This window comes from Glandiceps talaboti, chromosome 16 (genome assembly GCF_964340395.1).
Source record: "Glandiceps talaboti chromosome 16, keGlaTala1.1, whole genome shotgun sequence".
NCBI classification, from domain to species: Eukaryota; Metazoa; Hemichordata; class Enteropneusta; family Spengelidae; genus Glandiceps; species Glandiceps talaboti.
In genome coordinates this window covers 19,336,475-19,357,330 of record NC_135564.1, presented here as the reverse complement: position 1 = coordinate 19,357,330, position 20,856 = coordinate 19,336,475, and the positions used below count along the sequence as shown (strand labels likewise).

The following is a 20,856-nucleotide window of genomic DNA, read 5'->3' as shown; positions in this document are numbered from 1 at the left end:
TACATACATATGTATACTACTTGGGCAATTCAAGATATGTGCTTCGATATGCACGGCACTCGGCCAAATTTGCACCCTATAGAATGAGTCCACTCCTTGCCCCCCCCCCCTCTCTCTCTCTCTCTCTCTCTCTCTCTCTCTCTCTCTCTCCCTCCCTCCCTCCCTCCCTCCCTCCCTCCCTCCCTCCCTCCCTCTCTCTCTCTCTCTCTCTCTCTCTCTCTCTCTCTCTCTCTCTCTCTCTCTCTCTCTCTCTCTCTCTCTCTCTCTCTCTCTCTCTCTCTCTCTCTCACGATTTTCACCATTCAACAACAACCATCAATGCAAGATCTAAACGTATGACACATTGCTTAAATTACCATTTATTGACCAATACCCTATAATTTTATTTCTGTAATATTACCAACAAAATACAATAAACACCATAACCCCGTGTTTCTCTTCGCATGTTTGTGAATAATTAACGAATACCGTGCCCGATGCTTTTATTGACAGGTATGAAGTATATAATATATTGAAGTAACATCATCAACTGATTTTGAACAATGGAAAATTATTATTGACATTACAAAGAAAGACCCAAATTACCCAAAGAGAGATTGGCGCTATCCAACATAATAATTCATTGCTTTCTTCAGATTAAGAACTTTTATGAAGTTGATAAACATGATTTAATCATGAGCAACGTGTCAGAATTGCATAAACGATTTCTTAGGCTGTTACTGAAAGGAAGAGTTTATTGGTGTCGAAATCTGCCAATATTGTTCTGATTTAATCAATGACCATCTCTACAGGATAGTGATCACTCACATCTTTTGCCTGAAATAAATAAACGGTGATCGTTATTAATAATTAGTGTATTCTACATAACCACAGTCCCTTTGTTATATAATATTCAATGAGAATTGTAATAAAATTACTTTCTCTTTCCATCCAAAAGCGATGACATTAGAACCAATGGCAATGGACATTCAAAAACTCATCAATAACAATTCTGCATTTTGAAGATTTCACGGATAAATGTTTTCATAAAACCCTGTACACTGGTGGGAATTGCCTGAATTGAAAGAGCCAGTGTCTGAGCAGAGAGCAGAGAGAATTATAGGTTATTCAGCGTTCTGTGGATTGTCTCTGATAAAGGTGACGCACTCAGCAGGTATCACACAAGGTATTCTGACAAAACACACGATCGTGTCATAGAAGGCACTTCGCAAATAACTTTCTTCAGTCCACTTTTGAATACGCTGATCAATATTTTCGTATTTGGAATTCAATATGTTTGGGAGTTCGCACTCGCTGTAGTCAATTTCTCACAACAACGCCCCCATCGGCGTCTGTGGTCACAACTTGAACAACAATACGTACGATCATTGATAAAATGCTTCGAAAACAATTATCGTCGTGTGCCATTTGAAATGTTATCTGAGTGAAAGCGTCTTTGTGTAATTCCAAAAGGTTTATGAAAAAAACATACCAGGTCCTCATTGATGCCCAGGTCTTCATCAAAATAATACACCTTAGCAGAATTCTGTCGATAGTACTGGTTAAATCTGTCGCCATGGATGACAAGCCTGCAAAATAAGACAATTTACATACTTAAACTTGTGCTAGTTAGAGAGCCTTCAGTATTTACAAGGGGGGGAGGTCCGGAGGAAATCACATATGGTCTGTTAAGAAAAACATGACCCTTCCCCCATTCTTCATTTGTAAAAAGTGACCCTCCCCTTTGTCCCATTTTGTAAAATATGACCCTCCCCATGAAATTTACGTTAATCAATATTCCCATTATATGTATACATACAAATTAAATGATTTTGACACTGTATTAGAAAGCAATATTTGTACATATAAAGTGACAAACACTAAAAGACTAGTTACCTTTCTCTTATAATCATACACAATCAAGTTAGTATCTAAAACGTGCTTTCCATGTTGTGCATACTCTGCCTGATCTGGTCACTTGTAAAAGTTCCCTGATATCATCATCATCATCATCATCACCTTCACCTTCAGTATTGCCATTATCAGTGTCACTCTAATCTGACTCACTGGTACTACTTGAGTCAGTGCATGTATCACTGTCCATGTTCTCTATGACTACTTCAAAACTAAATCGTCGTCATCATCATCATCACCACCACCACCACCATCATCATCATCATCATCATCATCATCATCATCATCATCATCATCATCATCATCATCATCATCATCATCATCATCATTATCATTATCATAATCATAATCATCATATTTTAACAACAACATTCACGTACAGTGGGAGTGATAAGGTGAGATGGTACACTCAACAAAATGCATCGTTTTATTAAACAATTTTCTTACAATATATGTATTTTAATTTTTTTTGTATTTTGGCATGTAAAGTACTCGCAAATATAAATGTTGAGTGCTCATCTCACTGTTACATCTCAAAACACAAAACAAATTGACAATACTTGAATCTTCAATTTGGTCACAAAATTAAGGATTGCAAAATGTGACCCTCCCCAAAATATTGTAATGCAAAATATGACCCTCCCCAAGAACGGGTGTGTAAATGTGACCCCCACCCCCGATTCATTTCCTCCCCCTGTAAATACTGAAGGCTCCCTTATTAGCAAAAAATGGCACACAAAGCTGTATGTGATGTAACTTTGATATCTTTAGCAAATATATCTATAATTCTTGTTTACAATCGCGTGACGAGCAGCACCGCGTCGTCTCCATACATTAGTTGTACTGATGTTGATTTACACATGGTTCACAATTTGTTACAACGTTTAATAACAACGTTACTTCGATATTGTGTACGGTTTACACTCACAATTCGAAATAGAATAAATAATTAGCCGAGTTGGGGATGATGTATACAGTATACTTGGTTACAACAGGATGTGTGTGATAACAAGAACTTCTTAAAGCTTAGTCCTGATTAAACAGCGGGTTTAACTATAGATTTGTAATAACAGATTAGATCATTCAACTATAGAGCCAGGGTATACAGACATTATTGACACGTTTAATTTCAACTTGACAATTCAGACATGCCATAACTAGAAGACTTTCCTCACATAAACTTGAAATTAGTTCAGGTCTATGGACATGGCCAAGGAAGGCACCAGTACAAACGGTGTGCTGCACTTAGTATATGTGACGTTACTGAAGACGAGTTTCACTTTGTTTTAGTTGTACAAGATGCTTGTCTTATAAATAGATAGGTACTAGAGTCTTACTTGAGGCACCTGAACATATTTAATATTATTGATTTAATTTCTCCGATAAAGCTTTTGTTGCTAGATAACTTGGCCTTTTTAATATTATATTTAAAATTAGACATGACGACCATTAATTTAATTCGATATACTATTTTTAAAAATTATTTTTGACAGTGTCTTTTCGTTTATAATTATTATTGAATGCCTTCTCTAACTAGTTATGTTATGTGTTCATTGTCATTGAACCTATTGCAATAAAATGGATTTCCGGCTTTTTCTAATTTTGCTTACACGTTGAATTGAATGACCACATGATATAACATAAATTAAGCATATTTAAACCGAATGCCTCCCGTAAGGGCAAAGCCATAGATTATTGGGCTTACACACATTATTGGAATGCAATATTCTGAACTTTACCTATTAATCGTGTGGTGTACCCACATATGAAACTGTATGAAGTTTGCATAGTTAACATATTACATTGCCTACTTATCAAAAAATTATCAACTATGCAAAATTAACAATTTACAACATAAATTACATCACCAAGCTTTAAATGACACATGAACTTCTTTACCACCAATACATGTATTAAGTTATCTGAAATTTAAAGCTTGCATTCTCAAGATATTGCCTTGGTATCCAAATGATTATGTATACAAATTACACATCACAATTAACCAGATTTAAACTGAATGCCTCCCGTAAGGGAATCACTAATTATGCAAATAACTCATTAAAATAAAAAAAAACTATCATAACAGTCTTTGCTTTTGGACGAGCGTGCTTTCTTAAGTTAATGTATGAGCCAAATTATACGGAATTTGAAGAGTGCATGATACTGCTTAATTACTGAATATCGTTCATTATTCAAAATACTCATTAAAAGGTAAAAGTTGTAGCAACAATCTTCATAGAACAGGTGCGTATAATATGGTTGATATATGTATCATATTATACAAAATTTGAAGCTTGCATTTTTAAGATACAACGTAGTTACCTAAAATCATTAATTATGCATATTTTTCATTAAAACTGTACACTATAGCACCAAATTCTATAGGACGTACCTGCTTTGTTGTGGTTAACACTATGTACTAATTTGTATTGAAATTGAAGTATGCAGTCTTAAGATATAGCCTAATTACCGAAAATAATTAATTATGCAAATTATTCATTAACACTGTAAGGTATATCAACTAACTTTATAGGACATACACAATTTGTTATGGTTAATGTATGTACTGAATTGTATTGAAATTGAAGTATGCAGTCGTAAGATATAGCCTAATTACCAAGAATAATTATTTATGCAAATTATTCATTAACACTGAAAGGTACATCAACAAGCTTTACAGGACATGTGCGATTGTTATTGTTAACATGTGTACTGAATTATATTGAAATTGAAGTATGTATTCTTATGATATAGCCTAATTACCGAAGATCATTAATTATGCAAATTATTCATTAACACTGTAAGGTACATCAACTAACTTTATAGGACATATGTGTTTTCTTATGGTTAATGTATGTACTAAATTATGTTGAATATGAAGTATGCATTCTTAAGATAAAGCCTAGTTACCAAAAATAATTAATTATGCAAATTATTCGTTAACGCTGTAAGTTACATCATCAATTTTTATAAGACAAATGTATGTTGTTATAACGAATATACTAAATTATATTGAAATTGAAGTATGCAGTCTTAAGATATTGCTTCATTATTTGATTTCATTAATATGCAAATTTCTCTAATTAAACATTAACTGATCTGGCTGAAAACCTAATCAGGTCTAGCTATCACCCTAAAGATTATATATTCCAAATTTCATTACAATTGAGCCAGCCGAATTTCAGAAAATGATGACACAGACAGACAGACAGACAGACAGACACACACACAGACGGACAGACAGACAGACAGACAGACAGACAGACAGACAGACAGACAGACAGACACACAGACACACAGACACACAGACGGACATTTGTATTTTAATACTCCCCGTACCCTTACGGGAGGTAAAAACTACATAAACAACTACATCAAACACATATGATTTGCTATGGTTGATGAATGTATCAAGTTAAATGAAATTTGAAGTTTACATTCTTGAGATATAGCTTAATTACTGAATTTTTTTTTCGAATGCATACTCCATATTTGACATACTTTGTTTTTTTTATACAACTGTAGCGTCTTTGTCTTTTAATGCAATATTAATATTGTTTTATTTACATTGTTGTTCTTGTAACCTGTTTGTTGTTTTTATATGTATAGCCTAGTGCCAAAGGCAATTTTCCATGTTCAGTGGACAATAAAGCATATCTTATCGTATCTTATCTTATCTTATCTTAATCATTAATTATTTATTTAGTGATTAATATATCATCAAACTTAGCATTGTTATGGTTGATATATACACCAAACTATGTCAAATATGGAGCATGCATTCGTAAGATATAGCTCAATCACCTAAAAATCATTTCTTATAGTTAATTACCTGTCATATGCACATGAACTTGCACTGAGTGTAGTGTCGGCATCATCAGGTATCAACCAATTAAAACGATCCTGAGTTCTGTAGCTGATTGAGGGCCAATCACCTGGTCTTACATAGGAGCAGTCGGCATTGTAATCTCCACCAATTAAAATATCCTACAGAAAGTGTAGACAGCAGAAATAAGCATACACATTTTTTGACGACAATGTCTGTAAGCTAGGTGGAGAAATCGAAATGTGTCTCCCAACATACACAGTGAGACATCCATCCATCCATCCATCCATCCATCCATGCATGCATGCATACACATACATACATACATACATACATACATACATACATACTATAAGGCCTGAAACCATTTCAGGTATATTCAAAGACACTGTAAAAAAATGCGCAGACCAGTTACCAAACCCGAAACAGTGAGCTTCAAGTTGATTTCCATCTCATCAGCTCATCACAAAACGGTTTTCGTTACGACTTACAAACAAAATACAGACACAGATACTGCGTACACACATGAAATGTTACACTTGATCTCACTGTGTGGTTCCGATTACGTTCAACTTTAGAATAGATGGTTAGGTAATTTTTTACATTTTTTTTTCATGTATGAGTTTTCATATGGTCCCTGTGGTATTGGTTTGTTCCCATCAAATGTACAACAATTACAGGTTGGAAGAACAGTTTTACATTGTCTTTTTAAGTTAATGTCCCTTTCCGTATACACTATTTCTCACGAGTCTTCACAATTTTCGCGATTTTTTATTTTCGAATATGTAAACAATGTTTAGGGTCGACAGTGGGGTCAGGTAATCGGAATCAAACTTTTTTTACGCCTGAACACAAATTGATATTTTGTTTGAGTCTTCCTTATGCTAAACAGCGATCTTATCTTCACAATGAGTAAAAAAAAATGTATCATTGTACATACTTGTACGCTATCAGTGTCTCCATGGAAGTAGGGTGTCTCTATTTTGTATCAAAAGACCTTCGGCTTGTGTGAGATGTTAAAAAACACCGTGCCGCCTAATCTAATTCAATTAGTCACTCTGGTTTAATAGTACCGTTACGTCACGCAAATTACACAGTTAACGTTGTCAAAACTTACCTCCATTCCCCAATGATCCAAAGCATCATCATTGACTTTAGTGAAATGGTCGATTTCTGCAACAGCATCAGATGGTCTAACGTGTGTACAAGAGAATACGAAGTGCCCCATTGCTGTAAATTTGCAAACGAACGAATTTAATACAGTACTAAAAGAACGAAAGTATTGTTAGGTTGGTTTTGATCAGACTGTGACATATTTGATGATGATATGAATTAATGACAATCGTGGAAAGTTTATTTTTTTGGAACTTGTCGGAGTGTGTAGGTAACATGGTAAAACAAACATACAGGTACACGGCAGCCCGAAGTAGATTGCAGGAATTAAATGCGTGTAACTGGCTCTGTGCAGATCCTGTTACAGAGTATGTGAAACAATGGTCTGTAAATTTGGTAATATTTCATAGCTGTTTTCACAGACTTGTAACAGGTCTGTCGGCTCAGGCATGCAAATATGTGTGTGAATTATGATTGCATACAAGTCTGTGACCACATACTGAAACCGAGATGTAGACAGAGGTGTATATCCAGAGGTACGGAGACAATTCTGTTACAGGTTCTGTAAATATCGTCAAATTTCAGAGCTGTGACTGTGTGCACATACATGTACCAGACCTGTTTCAGGGTTGTGTACACATACATGTACGAGATCTGTTGGTGCAGGTACGTAATACGTGTAATTTGCCTAGAGTATCTCACAAACGGGTTATTGAATAGTATGTACAAACATACGACATTATGATTAACTCAGACCTGTTACATATGTGTACACATCCATGTATACATTCATGTACCAACTTGTAGAAATGACAGACCCCTGTGACATGCATGCCGGTCTAGACATAAACGTATCACCAGTGTACCCACAGGGTTCGGAACGTACAAGTATATAGTAATATAGCCACACCTCTGCTGATAGGCCAAAGACTATAACTCTGTTACATCACCTTGTGTCGTCTTTGCTGAGACAGACCTGTACTGCAGGGATGGTATAGGGTCTGCAAAGGACCAATTCCAGGGATGAAATTTGATTTGTTGTGTAGTACAATATTAAAATTTTCTATTTCAAGCACTAAAAACCTGAAGTAGTGACCACATCCTTCTCAAAGTCATATTATCACTTACCAGTATTTGGGGCGTAGAAGAGTACATTGTGATTTGGACGTTCAAGAACATCATTCAGATCGGCATACGAATAGGCATCTATTATCTCGACTACATCGTGTCTGAAAATAAACAATTTTGTAATTCATTAATATAACAACGGTCATAATGTTGGCTTGGGGTGTATTACATAAACAATTTGGGAGTAAATAAAGTATAGCTAGCTTGAAGTAAAATAACCTGTAATAAAGTGTAGTTAGGTTTAAACTTACCTGTAATAAAGTGTAGCTAGGAGTAAACTTACCTGTAATAAAGTGTAGCTAGGAGTAAACTTACCTGTAATAAAGTGTAGTTAGGAGTAAACTTACCTGTAATAAAGTGTAGTTAGGAGTAAACTTACCTGTAATAAAGTGTAGCTAGGAGTAAACTTACCTGTAATAATGTGTAGTTAGGTTTAAACTTACCTGTAATAATGTGTAGCTAGAAGTAAACTTACCTGTAATAAAATGTAGCTAGGAGTAAACTTACCTGTAATAAAGTGTAGTTAGGAGTAAACTTACCTGTAATAAAGTGTAGCTAGGAGTAAACTTACCTGTAATAATGTGTAGTTAGGTTTAAACTTACCTGTAATAATGTGTAGCTAGAAGTAAACTTACCTGTAATAAAGTGTAGCTAGGTTTAAACTTACCTGTAATAAAGTGTAGCTAGGAGTAAACTTACCTGTAATAAAGTGTAGCTAGGTTTAAACTTACCTGTAATAATGTGTAGCTAGAAGTAAACTTACCTGTAATAAAGTGTAGCTAGGTTTAAACTTACCTGTAATAAAGTGTAGTTAGGAGTAAACTTACCTGTAATAAAATGTAGCTAGGAGTAAACTTACCTGTAATAAAGTGTAGTTAGGAGTAAACTTACCTGTAATAAAGTGTAGCTAGGAGTAAACTTACCTGTAATAATGTGTAGTTAGGTTTAAACTTACCTGTAATAATGTGTAGCTAGAAGTAAACTTACCTGTAATAAAGTGTAGCTAGGTTTAAACTTACCTGTAATAAAGTGTAGCTAGGAGTAAACTTACCTGTAATAAAGTGTAGCTAGGTTTAAACTTACCTGTAATAATGTGTAGCTAGAAGTAAACTTACCTGTAATAAAGTGTAGCTAGGTTTAAACTTACCTGTAATAAAGTGTAGTTAGGAGTAAACTTACCTGTAATAAAGTGTAGTTAGGAGTAAACTTACCTGTAATAAAGTGTAGCTAGGAGTAAACTTACCTGTAATAATGTGTAGTTAGGTTTAACTTACCGGTAATAATGTGTAGCTAGGAGTAAACTTACCTGTAATAATGTGTAGCTAGAAGTAAACTTACCTGTAATAAAATGCATATTGTTCTTTTGATGATGAACGACCCTGGCGCGGTCCAAGCTCAAGCGAGTATGCATTGTTGGTTACTCTGTGTACAGAATTCAAACATTTATTACTCTATGTACAGAATTCAAAAGTTTATCAATCAATCAAGCTACCATTCAATCAATCAGTCAGTCAGTCACTCTGCCTGTCTGTCTGTCTGTCTGTCTGTCTGTCTGTCAGCCAGTAAATCAACCGATCACCCGACCAATCAGCCAGCCATCTGCCAACCAACCACTCAGTCAGTCAGTCAGTCAGTCAGTCAGTCAGTCAGTCAGTCAGTCAATCAGTCAATCAATTAATCAGTCAGTCAGTCAGTCAGTCAGTCAGTCAGTATGTATGTATGTATGTATGTATGTATGTATGTATGTATGTATGTATGTATGTATGTATGTATGTGACAGACAGACAGACAGACTGCTAAGTATTGAGTTTACTTACGCGTTCATTTCGTCTAGTAGCTCCCAGACTGCGATTTCATCGATGTCTCTTACTTCTTGTACAGCAACGATATCATACTGAATGTTCACCTAAAACAAAGACATCGCACACACTTAAATCTTCTCCAGAGTTCTACTTTCTGCAGGCATTCTTATAATGGAAGCCAGTTGAGTATAATGTCGCTACTGTGTCGGAATCACACCAGTGCCGTACGTTACTCTTATCATACCAAATGTTATAGCAAACGTCCACTCAACTCTACACTATATTCGAAGTCATTCTCGTACCCAGAACACACAAGTATCCAGGAATGACACAAGAGCAATTCAAATTTTTTTAGCATTGAGCTTTCAATCTTTCGAGAAATGTGTAAAATGCTTGTTATTTGTACACTCAATAACAAACATATATAGTAACTTTTTTTTAGCTTTGTGCAATGTACTGAGTTATAAACACAGACTTTGTCAATATTGTTTTACAGTGATTTGTTAAGTAGAAAGGCATGATAAAATTGTTTTATAAATAAAAAATAAAAAATAAATACCCAATCCTCATCGATATGACAACTTTAACTCTCTCGCCCGAAGTATTAAAATTGAATTACTTTGTTGCATTCTAATTCACTGACTTACCTTTGAAAAATACACGTTGTTACAAATTAAATGTGTATGGTTTGGCGCGCGTGATGAAAAGAAGCAGTGTAAGATTTTTTGCAGCGCCAGACGACAACTTGCTACGCTCAATAAGGGTTTTCACGATGGAATGAGTTAACATCAGTCATCTCTATTGAGGAACCTAGTATGGGGTATTTGATGGCGTGTCTCCCCCGTTGACAATTTGAAGAAAACTGTTTTCGCATTTCACACTATAAAAACTCGTAAAAATTGACGACTATAACAGTTAGTGTTGAAAGGAACAAATACAATACATCCTGTAAGTATTCTAATTTCTATTTCTAGCAAATCGACGTTTACTTGAAGGTGACCTGAATTCTGTCTGTTGTAGAAATTACTCCATCAAGAACAAAATATTTACTGCTTTTCTCATTGACTTATACACTTCATATTTATTTACAATATAACAGGGGGGGACGATGCCAGTCACGTGATACGCTATCGCGTCAGCGCAATGAAGCTCATTCAGTATTGATACACTGTCGAGTGCACTTCCTGCCTACCCCTAGCACTGTGTACTGCTGGATACAAATTCGCTGTTGACAACAGATTGACAAGGTACGTACATTGTCACGTTTCATACGTTTTAAATTCGTCTTTCCTTTATTTTTGCCATCGTAATTTATTATGTGTACTGGTACCAAATCAGATCGAAAAGTATTCAGCGACGTGACCGTGTATACCGTACCGTACGTGTACATGTCGGCCTGCAGTTCATTGTATTTGTAGTTCGGTACGGTAGGTCGCGGTCGCGGTCGCGTTTTTACCAAAATGAAAAAAGCACATGGATATTCCATTTTCTAGAATCAACTTCAAGGCAGCATTTGTTGGATACCTACATGTCCATTGATAATTAATGACTGTGATAGTTGTGACATTCAACGTCCAGCAATCGACGTCTACGTCTAGTACGCTAGTTGCCGGTGATCAGTGCACTACGCCTGGCATAACGTACCGCACCCGGTCTAACGCCCATAAGTTTACGTTCTTTCTGCGTTCTCTGCCTTGCCGTACTTACTGAAAAATGAAGTTTCACTCGTGTCGACAAGTAAACTATGTAGTTGTTTAACATTTTTACATGTGTATTGTTTCAGATACGTGCTGTTCCCAGTGAAATGAAACTGGTTGTGCCTTCGACGCATTTCTTGCAGAGAGTGTGAGGAGTACTCCCGTAAGAAATTTTATATGTGATCGCTGCATAATGTATCCAGGGTGGCCCTAGTTATACGACAATGACACGAAAAAATGAATTATATAAAATAAAATAAAAATGTGAGATTTACGGTGTTTTTTTTTGTATTTATAACAGCATTTCTGGCAAAGTGGTTTGTTCGAAAGTGTATGGTACTATTACTAGTACAACGTTACATTAGGGGTAGACCATTCGATATCCTGGGGGGGGGGCTTGGAAGATTGGTGGAGAGTCATTATTTTTTTTCCCCCACCTGCTTGCCTGAGAATTTTTTTTCTCTCCTTCGCCTATGCTGGCAACTTTTTTTTTCTTTGCTTCTTTGAGATATCCGGATTTTTTTTACGTCAATGTTGAACACCTACATTTGTTGCCACAATTTTCTGTTTGGTTTTCACACAGGGTAATACGGAGAGTAAAAAGATACTGTTCTATCACACACATATTTTATTTAGAAAACTACATATTTCATACATATTTGATTTTCAATTAAATAAACATCATTGACAGTTTTTATGCCATGGTATGATGACACACTGAAAATACAAATCGGAAACTTGATTGGTGAGCTCAGACATTTAGATAGACCGGTCAGTTTCTCCAGCTTGGGGGGATGGGGGGGGGGTGTCAGTGTTATTTTCCATTGGGCCAACAAAAAGTCACTGACCCCATGAATAAAGTTTCATAGCATCTGACAGTAAGCTGTAGAGGAAGAGCTTTGAGACTGGAATATGTGTACCTCTTGTGTGTGTGTGTGTGAATGGGGGGGGGGGGTTCTAGGGCCCTGGAGGATTTTTACTTCTAAAGGCAATGTTTAGGCCATTCACAGACACTTTCAGACAATAATTAAGTTCTTTTATAAACTATCCAATAGTGATAGTAATAGTATGAAGATTACTGTTACAAAACAGTCAAGTTCACTTTTGCCCCAAAGTGCAAGATAAGTGAAGCACTGATTGTGAAACAGCCAAAAAATTACATATAACTAGTGTGGTAGCTAGGTAATACATGTATTATATGTATAATTGTATGTATAGTTATGTTTGAACCCTTACATGAAGTAATATTTAAACCATTCATGAAAGAAACAGAGACAAGAACAAATATATATATGTACCACAGGCTAACGAAACTGACTGGTCCCTGACGTGTTTGAAACTGTTTGTCATGATTTGACAAGTGTCCTGGTTGGAGAGGTACGAGCAGGTTGAACAGTATACTCAAACCTGTGCATCATTTCCCTATCAAGATATTTTTTTTTCTAGAAGCAGTGGTCCATCTTTTTTTTCCCATCACCCACTCATATCCGGATTTTTTTTCCACTTGGCATCTTTTTTCCCCCCGAAATCTTCCAAGCCCCCCCCCCCCTGGATATCAAATGGTCCACCCCTTATAGGAATATGACGAGGCGTGCGTCGCCATCTTGAAATTAAGACAGTTTCGACTAGTCTTTGACGCTGCCGTATAGTCATTATTCGTGGAGCATTTAGTGGTGGCAAGATATAACGTAAATATCATGAATCAAAATGTATAAATGTTGATTTTTTTTCATTGAATACATGGTGTTCTTCGGTGAAAAAACCATCGGAAAATAGCGTTCGTCGAAAGCTCTGACTAAGTAGTTTGACCTGTCTCCTGCATTCGAACATAAATAATTTCACAACTGGACGTTTTTGATATTATTTAAGCAGTTTGGGATGATGCTTTATAGCTTTACAACAAATGTGGAATTTATCTTGAGAAATTATTTACATATACACTCAAAATTCATTGAAAAACGGGAAATACTCGCTTGTACTAAGTTGTAGTGCAGCGGGGTCACGCTCTATTGTTCTAGGGGTCAAACCATATCACGTGGTAGGTATCGTGCCCCCCTGCAATATAACTAGAACTTCTTTGCTTCAAATGAAAAAATAAATTGTCGCAAAACCACAACAGACTAGTCTACTTTACGGCATCGGTATTACACGCACTGCCAAGAGGTTAATTGCACCAGTTGACAATATGTTTGGCTCTGGCTTTGCTAAATGAAATATCTGTAGTGTTTCGTAATAATGAATTTCTTTTCCATTTTCACCGTACGCGTTATGTATATGATATTGACGGATCAACAAATTTAGTCACATATATTTGCATAATGTCTGTTGAGTAATAACTGTACTTTTTCCTGAAATTACAGTCCACAAAACTGTCTAATTTCCGTCAAATCCGAATGATTTCCAATACAATATTAGCCACTACGTTGAGTGGTCTCAGATGTACACACACATATATATATATATATATATATATATATAGTATATAGTAAGAGGGTAGGAGAACATCACATATGCGCACGCGCAAATATATGGAAACCAAATTTAACAATTTAAACCATATCGTTATATAGTCACTTGCGCATGCGTATGTTATACACGTCTATAGAACATGTAGTTTTGCTTCGTTTAAAAAGGAGTCATGTTATTCAAGTGACCACTGTGGACAGAAATACAGGATGAACGGTTGTTTTTTTCCGATAGTAACCCGAGTGAATTTCTTCCTTGCTATTATTTATTGTAACGTGTACACTTATTTCCGCATTTAGACACTGATAAATCGTTCATGGAAGATTTCTTTTTTTGCAAAAAAAAGTCAATTTTATATATTTTCGGTTCATAGGGTTTGATTTTCAGATAGATTCTTAATGTAAACACTTGTCAAGTGGAAAACACGAAGACATGATACAATGGAAACTATCATTCCAGTGTAACAGCTATTTCAAATTATAAATAAGAGTTTAAGATAATTTCGGTGAAAAAGCTTATCCGTAAATAACAAAACTATATATGTACATACAGCAACGATGACTTCAACCACATCTGGTTTGCTCATTTTTGTTTTTCCAAAGACTTGGATATTCCATGCTGCGATGTGGATGGACGACTCTACGCAGTATGCTGACAGAGCGAGTAGAACAAGAACGGCAACACCTCTCATAATGGTGGCAATAATATATAATACCAAACTTAGCCAAAGAATACACAACGTTTACCTCGCCTCGCTGAGATGAAGTGATGTGGTTTTGTAGAGTTGTATAAGTTATATTTCTGTAGATAAAGATGTGCAGTATCTTATCTTATTTATTTTATCTACATTTTTTATTTACTTGTTTGGGTGGGTGTTAACGTTTGCATCACGTTTTTGATAAAAACAAAACTGACCTACTTTCAAATTAATGTATAATGACACAGTACTAGTGGTGAAGTCCTTAAACTGTTTTATTATTTTTATTTCTTCTTTTTTTTAATTTTGTGTATATATTACATTCACTTTATTTTATTTATTTATTTATCTATCTATCTATCTATCTATCTATCTATCTATCTATCTATCTATCTATTTATGTATATATGTATGTATGTATGTGTGTGTGGGGGTGTTTGTGGGTGAATGTATGTATGTATATATGTATGTATGTATGTATGTATGTATGTATGTAGGTAGGTAGGTAGGTAGGTAGGTAGGTAGGTAGGTAGGGATGGATGGATAGATGGGTGTATGTATGTATGTATGTATGTATGTATGTATGTATGTATGTATGTATGTATGTATGTATTTGTTTATTTATTTATTCACTTTTACAATGAATACTTGTATTTGTCATAAGACATATACTGAAATAAGTGTTATACACACCACATTTTAAAAACTCACATGAAGCTAGCCTGGGGACTGTTACTGGCTTCGAATTACAAGTTCTCTCAATTATTACTCAATGTGAAATCATGAACCAAACGTTGTTAATGCAAATGAGTAAATCCCCAATTGTTAAACAAATTGTATGTATAAGCAGCATCTTGACCTGATAAATGTACAAACATTTCTACCGAAACGCAACTTTGACAATAGAACAATATTTTTTTCGGGGGACACAAATTTAAAGTGAGTTCGGATGACCGATCAGTTCGGATAATCGACGTTTTACTGTACCATATTTAGATATTGTATAACTGTCCCACTAAATAATGTTTGGCAGAACTCTGTATGAATTCTGTTTAAGCAGATAATAATAATGACTGAATGACTGAATAACTGAATGAATGACTGTCCTAGTGAATTCGATTCAATTTGAAATTTTATATCAGGACCTCGAACTAGACGAAGATATTAGAAGCCACGTATAAACTACGTTAAACCTGATAAAGTTGATAAATGAGAATATCGTATCACGACGTATGATTTTATCGTATGATTTTTTGCTTCAAGTCAACTCCCATGCATGTGTTTTCACATGGTTGACATGTGGAGAGCATACCTTGAGCAAGCACACGAAATGTGACGAACTGGTTTATTTAATATAACGTATATTTTGCAAAAAGGTGGACTTTGTAAATTCAACACTCAATAAGAGAAAGAGACAGGTGTCTCTGAATAAGTTTAAATACACATGCCAGTATGACTTCTTCTGCTGATAAGTTGGTAATTGTAGTGGTTCAATTTTAGATTGAAATATTCTTGTGAAATTACATTGGTAGCTTCTAACCATATCAACTCATAGACTTGTCTGAGTATGCCTATCGTGGGTATTATTCTTTGAGCCTTCATGCTAAATGGATGCAAAGTAGATTATCTGCGTCTAAAATTATCACGTAAACCTTGTGCATACATAGAGACAAGCGTATGCAGACTCTACAAAGGGACAGACAGATTAGACAGACAGACAGACAGACAGACAGACAGACAGACAGACAGACGGACGGACGGACGGACGGACGGACGGACGGACGGACAGACAGACAGACAGACAGACAGAGGCGTGCACCCATACACGCAGATACATAGAAACACTCAAACACACACAAGCAAACACAATCTCTCTCTCTCTCTCTCTCTCTCTCTCTCTCTCTCTCTCTCTCTCTCTCTCTCTCTCTCTCTCTCTCTCTCTCTCTCTCTCTCTCTCTCTCTCTCTCTCTCTCTCTCTCTCTCTCTCTCTCTCTCTCTCTCTCTCTCTCTCTCTCTCATATACAACTACCTACCTATTGTCCGGAGTGCAGCGTTGTGAGTTGTGTACCCACGCATTTCACAACAGACTGTAAGTATACTTTTTCGTGTCTGTATTTTGATATTTGTGCCTGCACATAATTGTATTGGGTCGACGTGTCTGGGGTCCACTAAAATACTATTTATAGATAAAATATCGTTTTTTCAAAGAGTAAAACCGTAGCCAAAAAATACTGGTATGTTTCATCATCAACTTTAGAATACCTCATACACATTTTCTAAATATTTTTTTGTCTTTTTCAGATGCAACTATGTCCTACGTTGCTTTCGTGGTCTATCTTTTGAGTATTGAAAAACAAACCTGCCCTACTTTAGTATCATCACCACCAATGAAACCTGTCTATGTCTGTCAGCACAGTGTTGATAACTTGATAATTGATATGATATGATATGGGATTTAAAATAAATAATCATGGGTATTTTCTTTCAGTAAACAGCTGACAATCAAAGACCCACTCGAAATGTTGTACACAGCTTAGATATAAGTACTATAAATGTTATCCAAAGCACACACAGTAATTTGACAGGCTGATAGCTTTCGACTGTAATCTGGCAGTTTTTGATAGATGGCGCTGTTTATCATGATTACGTCACCATAATTTAGATATTAGTTTATTAAATTACTTTATGATAGGTGGCGCTAGTTATCATTAATACGTCACTACGGTTTAGACATTAGTTCGTTTTTAATCACCGGGAATACACAAAAAATTTGATTTTCAAAACATTGTAGAGTACTGAATTTGTCTGGTATTGTTCCATCATCTCTTGATAGAGGATCCTTGCACAAGAAGATCCTGTTTAAATGGAGGAGAATATTTTTCGACAGATGACTATCCATTCTATACATTTGTCTGTATGACTGGATGGATGGGACAGAACCATGAACAAATTGAGAGTTTATTTAATGTCTAGCCATGACCAAATAATAACAAAATTGAGCTTAGAATTGGTTTTGTCTTACATGGTGTAATTTTTGCTGGCCTACACCATATATTATAAATGGGAAAATGTAATGATATGATGTAAACATATGATCATGAACAGTTGTAACATTTGCTTTCATTTTTTATTATGTTCAGTTCTTTGAATGAGAACATTTCGTAAGGATTGAAATTTATTATGTAATGATATATACTGTTTCTCATCACATAGAGTGAAAGAACTACCCGTTGTTGATCGGTTATCAAATGAATTGAAGAACAATTTAAATGTTGTCTTTGTTGTTGTTTTTTAGTTGGGTCTGGTTTATGTACCGCTGGTAATCCATGTCAGCATGGTGGTATGTGCTACCATACAAGTATTAGTATGTTATTGTCCTAAACTGTGGAATGGTCGATATTGTGATCAAAGTAAGTTTATTGTGATTATACTCATCTCCTACTCATCCCATTGTTTTCAACTGTGCTCTCAAATATATTTAATGGGCACTTTTTCAGTTAACAGGACACGTTTACACAAAGAAAGTGTCCACAAACTTATAAACCATGAATGAAACTGTCCACATTTTCGTTAAACATATCATTTCAAGGACACTGTCGAAGCTTGTGAACTGTTACAACATAAGCAGCTCCTCGACAAAATAATGGGTGGGTTACCCCAAAATGTCCAATTGAAAACATTAAATGGCCTCTGACCTATACTATAACTATCAGTTATCTAACTACGATTTCAGAGCATGTGCTTATGAGAACCACAAACTGGTGCAGTTATTGGCCTTTGCGGCGATTGGTGGCGCTGTTAAACACATTTATCAAGGCTAGACAATGCGTGACATCAAGTGACCAAGTGATATACCTATTGAAAATCTCAAAAATTGATGAGAATATGACAAATCAAATCGGTATATCACTTGGTCACTTAATGTCATGCATTCTCTCAGCCCTTCATTTAGTGACCGTTTCATTCCTCGCTATGCGATCTCTTAAAATGTGACCAATTACGGATTACGAATGGACGTGTGTTTAACGTATTGTAAATAGTAAATCGGTCAATAGACTTCGCTCAATCGGTTTTTGCAATATCACTGCCACTCAATCCACTGTAGGCGTGGCTATCGGGATTCTCAACAATGTCAATCTCGTCAACTTACTTCCCCACCTGTACATCCTGGAAATAAAAAGATGTAACTGATAAACCAAGGATAAAGAGAATAGTAATCTATCGTGGATCATGTGATTTTGAAGGAGATACGGTGATTGGTTACAGTTATAATAATATGGGCGTTTTGCATTGTGGTTGTGTTGTCAATGCCACGCCCCCTTTTAGTAGTTTCTCAATGTCCTTCATTGGTAAAGAACTTCGCACTTTAATTTGAAAGACCTGGTGGCCAGGGTTAGCATTCTGAAGTTTTAGCATCGATAATTTGTAGCTCTTCCCATAGTTTACGTGGGTCTGGATACAATCTTTATCGAGCTGAAGCGATTCCAATTTCATACAGAACGCGCAGTACAAATTCAAATGTACACATCGAACTTTAATAAACTAAATTGTGATTTATTACAAGTTAAGTTCTGTTAGGCGCAATGTGATGCAAACTGCTGCAATAGTTACCGACAAAAAGTGCCGGTCAACAAAACAATGAATTAATAGAATAGACTTTTTTTCTTTTTTTTTAAACATAACATAAGACGCAGGGCCACCGTTGAATGGGGTAAATCGGTCACGTGATGCCGAAAACCTACTTACCCAATTTTTTATCTAATAATTTCTGATTTGTACAACTTATTAGGATCAGCTAGGTGCGCTTGTGGTGTAACTGCTACAATGTACATATAGAGCACTCAGACAGAAATTTAGCGCGCCAGTCACAATGTTAAAACATGAGACTTGCGGCCTTCTTATCTGACCACAATTTATTCACTGAAAATTGTTAAAATACCAATAATTAGACACTGTACATGTTAGTCAGTGGTTGATATTTATCCATCAGTAGTACAAAGACAGGTTGAAATCGTGATCTCCTTTGAGGTGGTTGATTGAAAAATTAATTTGATTTGATTTATGGTACAGCAGCACAAAAAAAAAACATGTTTACCCACAGATGATCCATTATAATAATGTTCACGATGTATAATATAACGAGTAAGTTATTTCACCTAACAAAAACATTTTTCCAGTTGCAGCTAGTGCAGCTTTAGTTATATATACAGACCAAACCAATCAGAACTGCCAACAAGAGTATAGTTTCCACTGTTCGTGATAATCTAATGTATCGAAATTTGTCAGGATACAATGCTTGTGGCCATCCTCTTTTGTTTACTTTTCAATGATAGTAGAATGCCACCTAACTGTGATGCCAATGATAGTAGAGGGCCACCTAACTGTGATGCCAATGATAGTAGAGTGCCACCTTACTGTGATGCCAATGGTAGTAGAGTGCCACCTTACTGTGATGCCAATGGTAGTAGAGTGCCACCTTACTGTGATGCCAATGATAGTAGAGTGCCACCTTACTGTGATGCCAATGATAGTAGAGTGCCACCTTACTGTGATGCCAATGGTAGTAGAGTGCCACCTTACTGTGATGCCAATGATAGTAGAGTGCCACCTTACTGTGATGCCAATGGTAGTAGAGTGCCACCTTACTGTGATGCCAATGGTAGTAGCGTGCCACCTTATACTGTGAGGCCAATGATAGTAGAGTGACACCTTACTGTGATACCAATGATAGTAGAGTGCCACCTTGCTGTGATGTCAATGGTAGGAGAGGGCCACCTTACTGTGATGCCAATGGTAGTAGAGGGCCACCTTACTGTGATGCCAATGGTAGTAGAGTGCCACCTTACTGTGATGCCAATGATAGTAGAGTGCCACTTTACTGTGATGCCAATAATAGTAGAGTGCCACCTTACTGTGATGCCAATGGTAGGAGAGGGCCACCTTACTGTGATGCCAATGGTAGTAGAGTGCCACCTTACTGTGATGCCAATGGTAGGAGAGGGCCACCTTACTGTGATGCCAATGGTAGTAGAGTGCCACCTTACTGTGATGCCAATGGTAGTAGAGTGCCACCTTACTGTGATGCCAATGATAGTAGAGTGCCACCTTACTGTGATGCCAATGATAGTAGAATGCCACCTTACTGTGATGCCAATGGTAGTAGAGTGCCACCTTACTGTGATGCCAATGATAGTAGAATGCCACCTTACTGTGATGCCAATGTTAGTAGAGTGC

General features: G+C 36.1%; 1 protein-coding gene across 1 annotated transcript; it reads right to left on the bottom strand.

Annotated features, from left to right (window-relative positions):
• Positions 1-379: 379 nt before the first annotated feature.
• On the bottom strand, positions 380-16,700 carry LOC144447602 (deoxyribonuclease-1-like). Its single transcript, XM_078137679.1, has 9 exons — positions 16,656-16,700; positions 14,476-14,726; positions 9,778-9,866; positions 9,299-9,382; positions 7,961-8,061; positions 6,837-6,949; positions 5,726-5,880; positions 1,472-1,568; positions 380-816 (listed from the first exon to the last, which is right to left on the bottom strand). Exons 2-9 carry the CDS (start codon positions 14,614-14,616, stop codon positions 769-771), a joined length of 828 nt encoding a protein of 275 aa, XP_077993805.1. The 5' UTR covers positions 14,617-14,726; positions 16,656-16,700; the 3' UTR covers positions 380-768.
• Positions 16,701-20,856: the final 4,156 nt, after the last annotated feature.

What these genes read in the sequence shown, in the direction of transcription:
- LOC144447602 (XM_078137679.1), bottom strand. Translation starts at nt 14,616, where the DNA reads ATGAGAGGTGTTGCCGTTCTTGTTCTACTCGCTCTGTCAGCATACTGC. An exon ending in CTTCTACGCCCCAAATACTG is followed by an intron (nt 6,950 to 7,960) that starts GTAAGTGATAAT and finishes GCAAATTTACAG; the next exon opens with CAATGGGGCACTTCGTATTC. An exon ending in TGGGCATCAATGAGGACCTG is followed by an intron (nt 817 to 1,471) that starts GTATGTTTTTTT and finishes TATTTATTTCAG; the next exon opens with GCAAAAGATGTGAGTGATCA.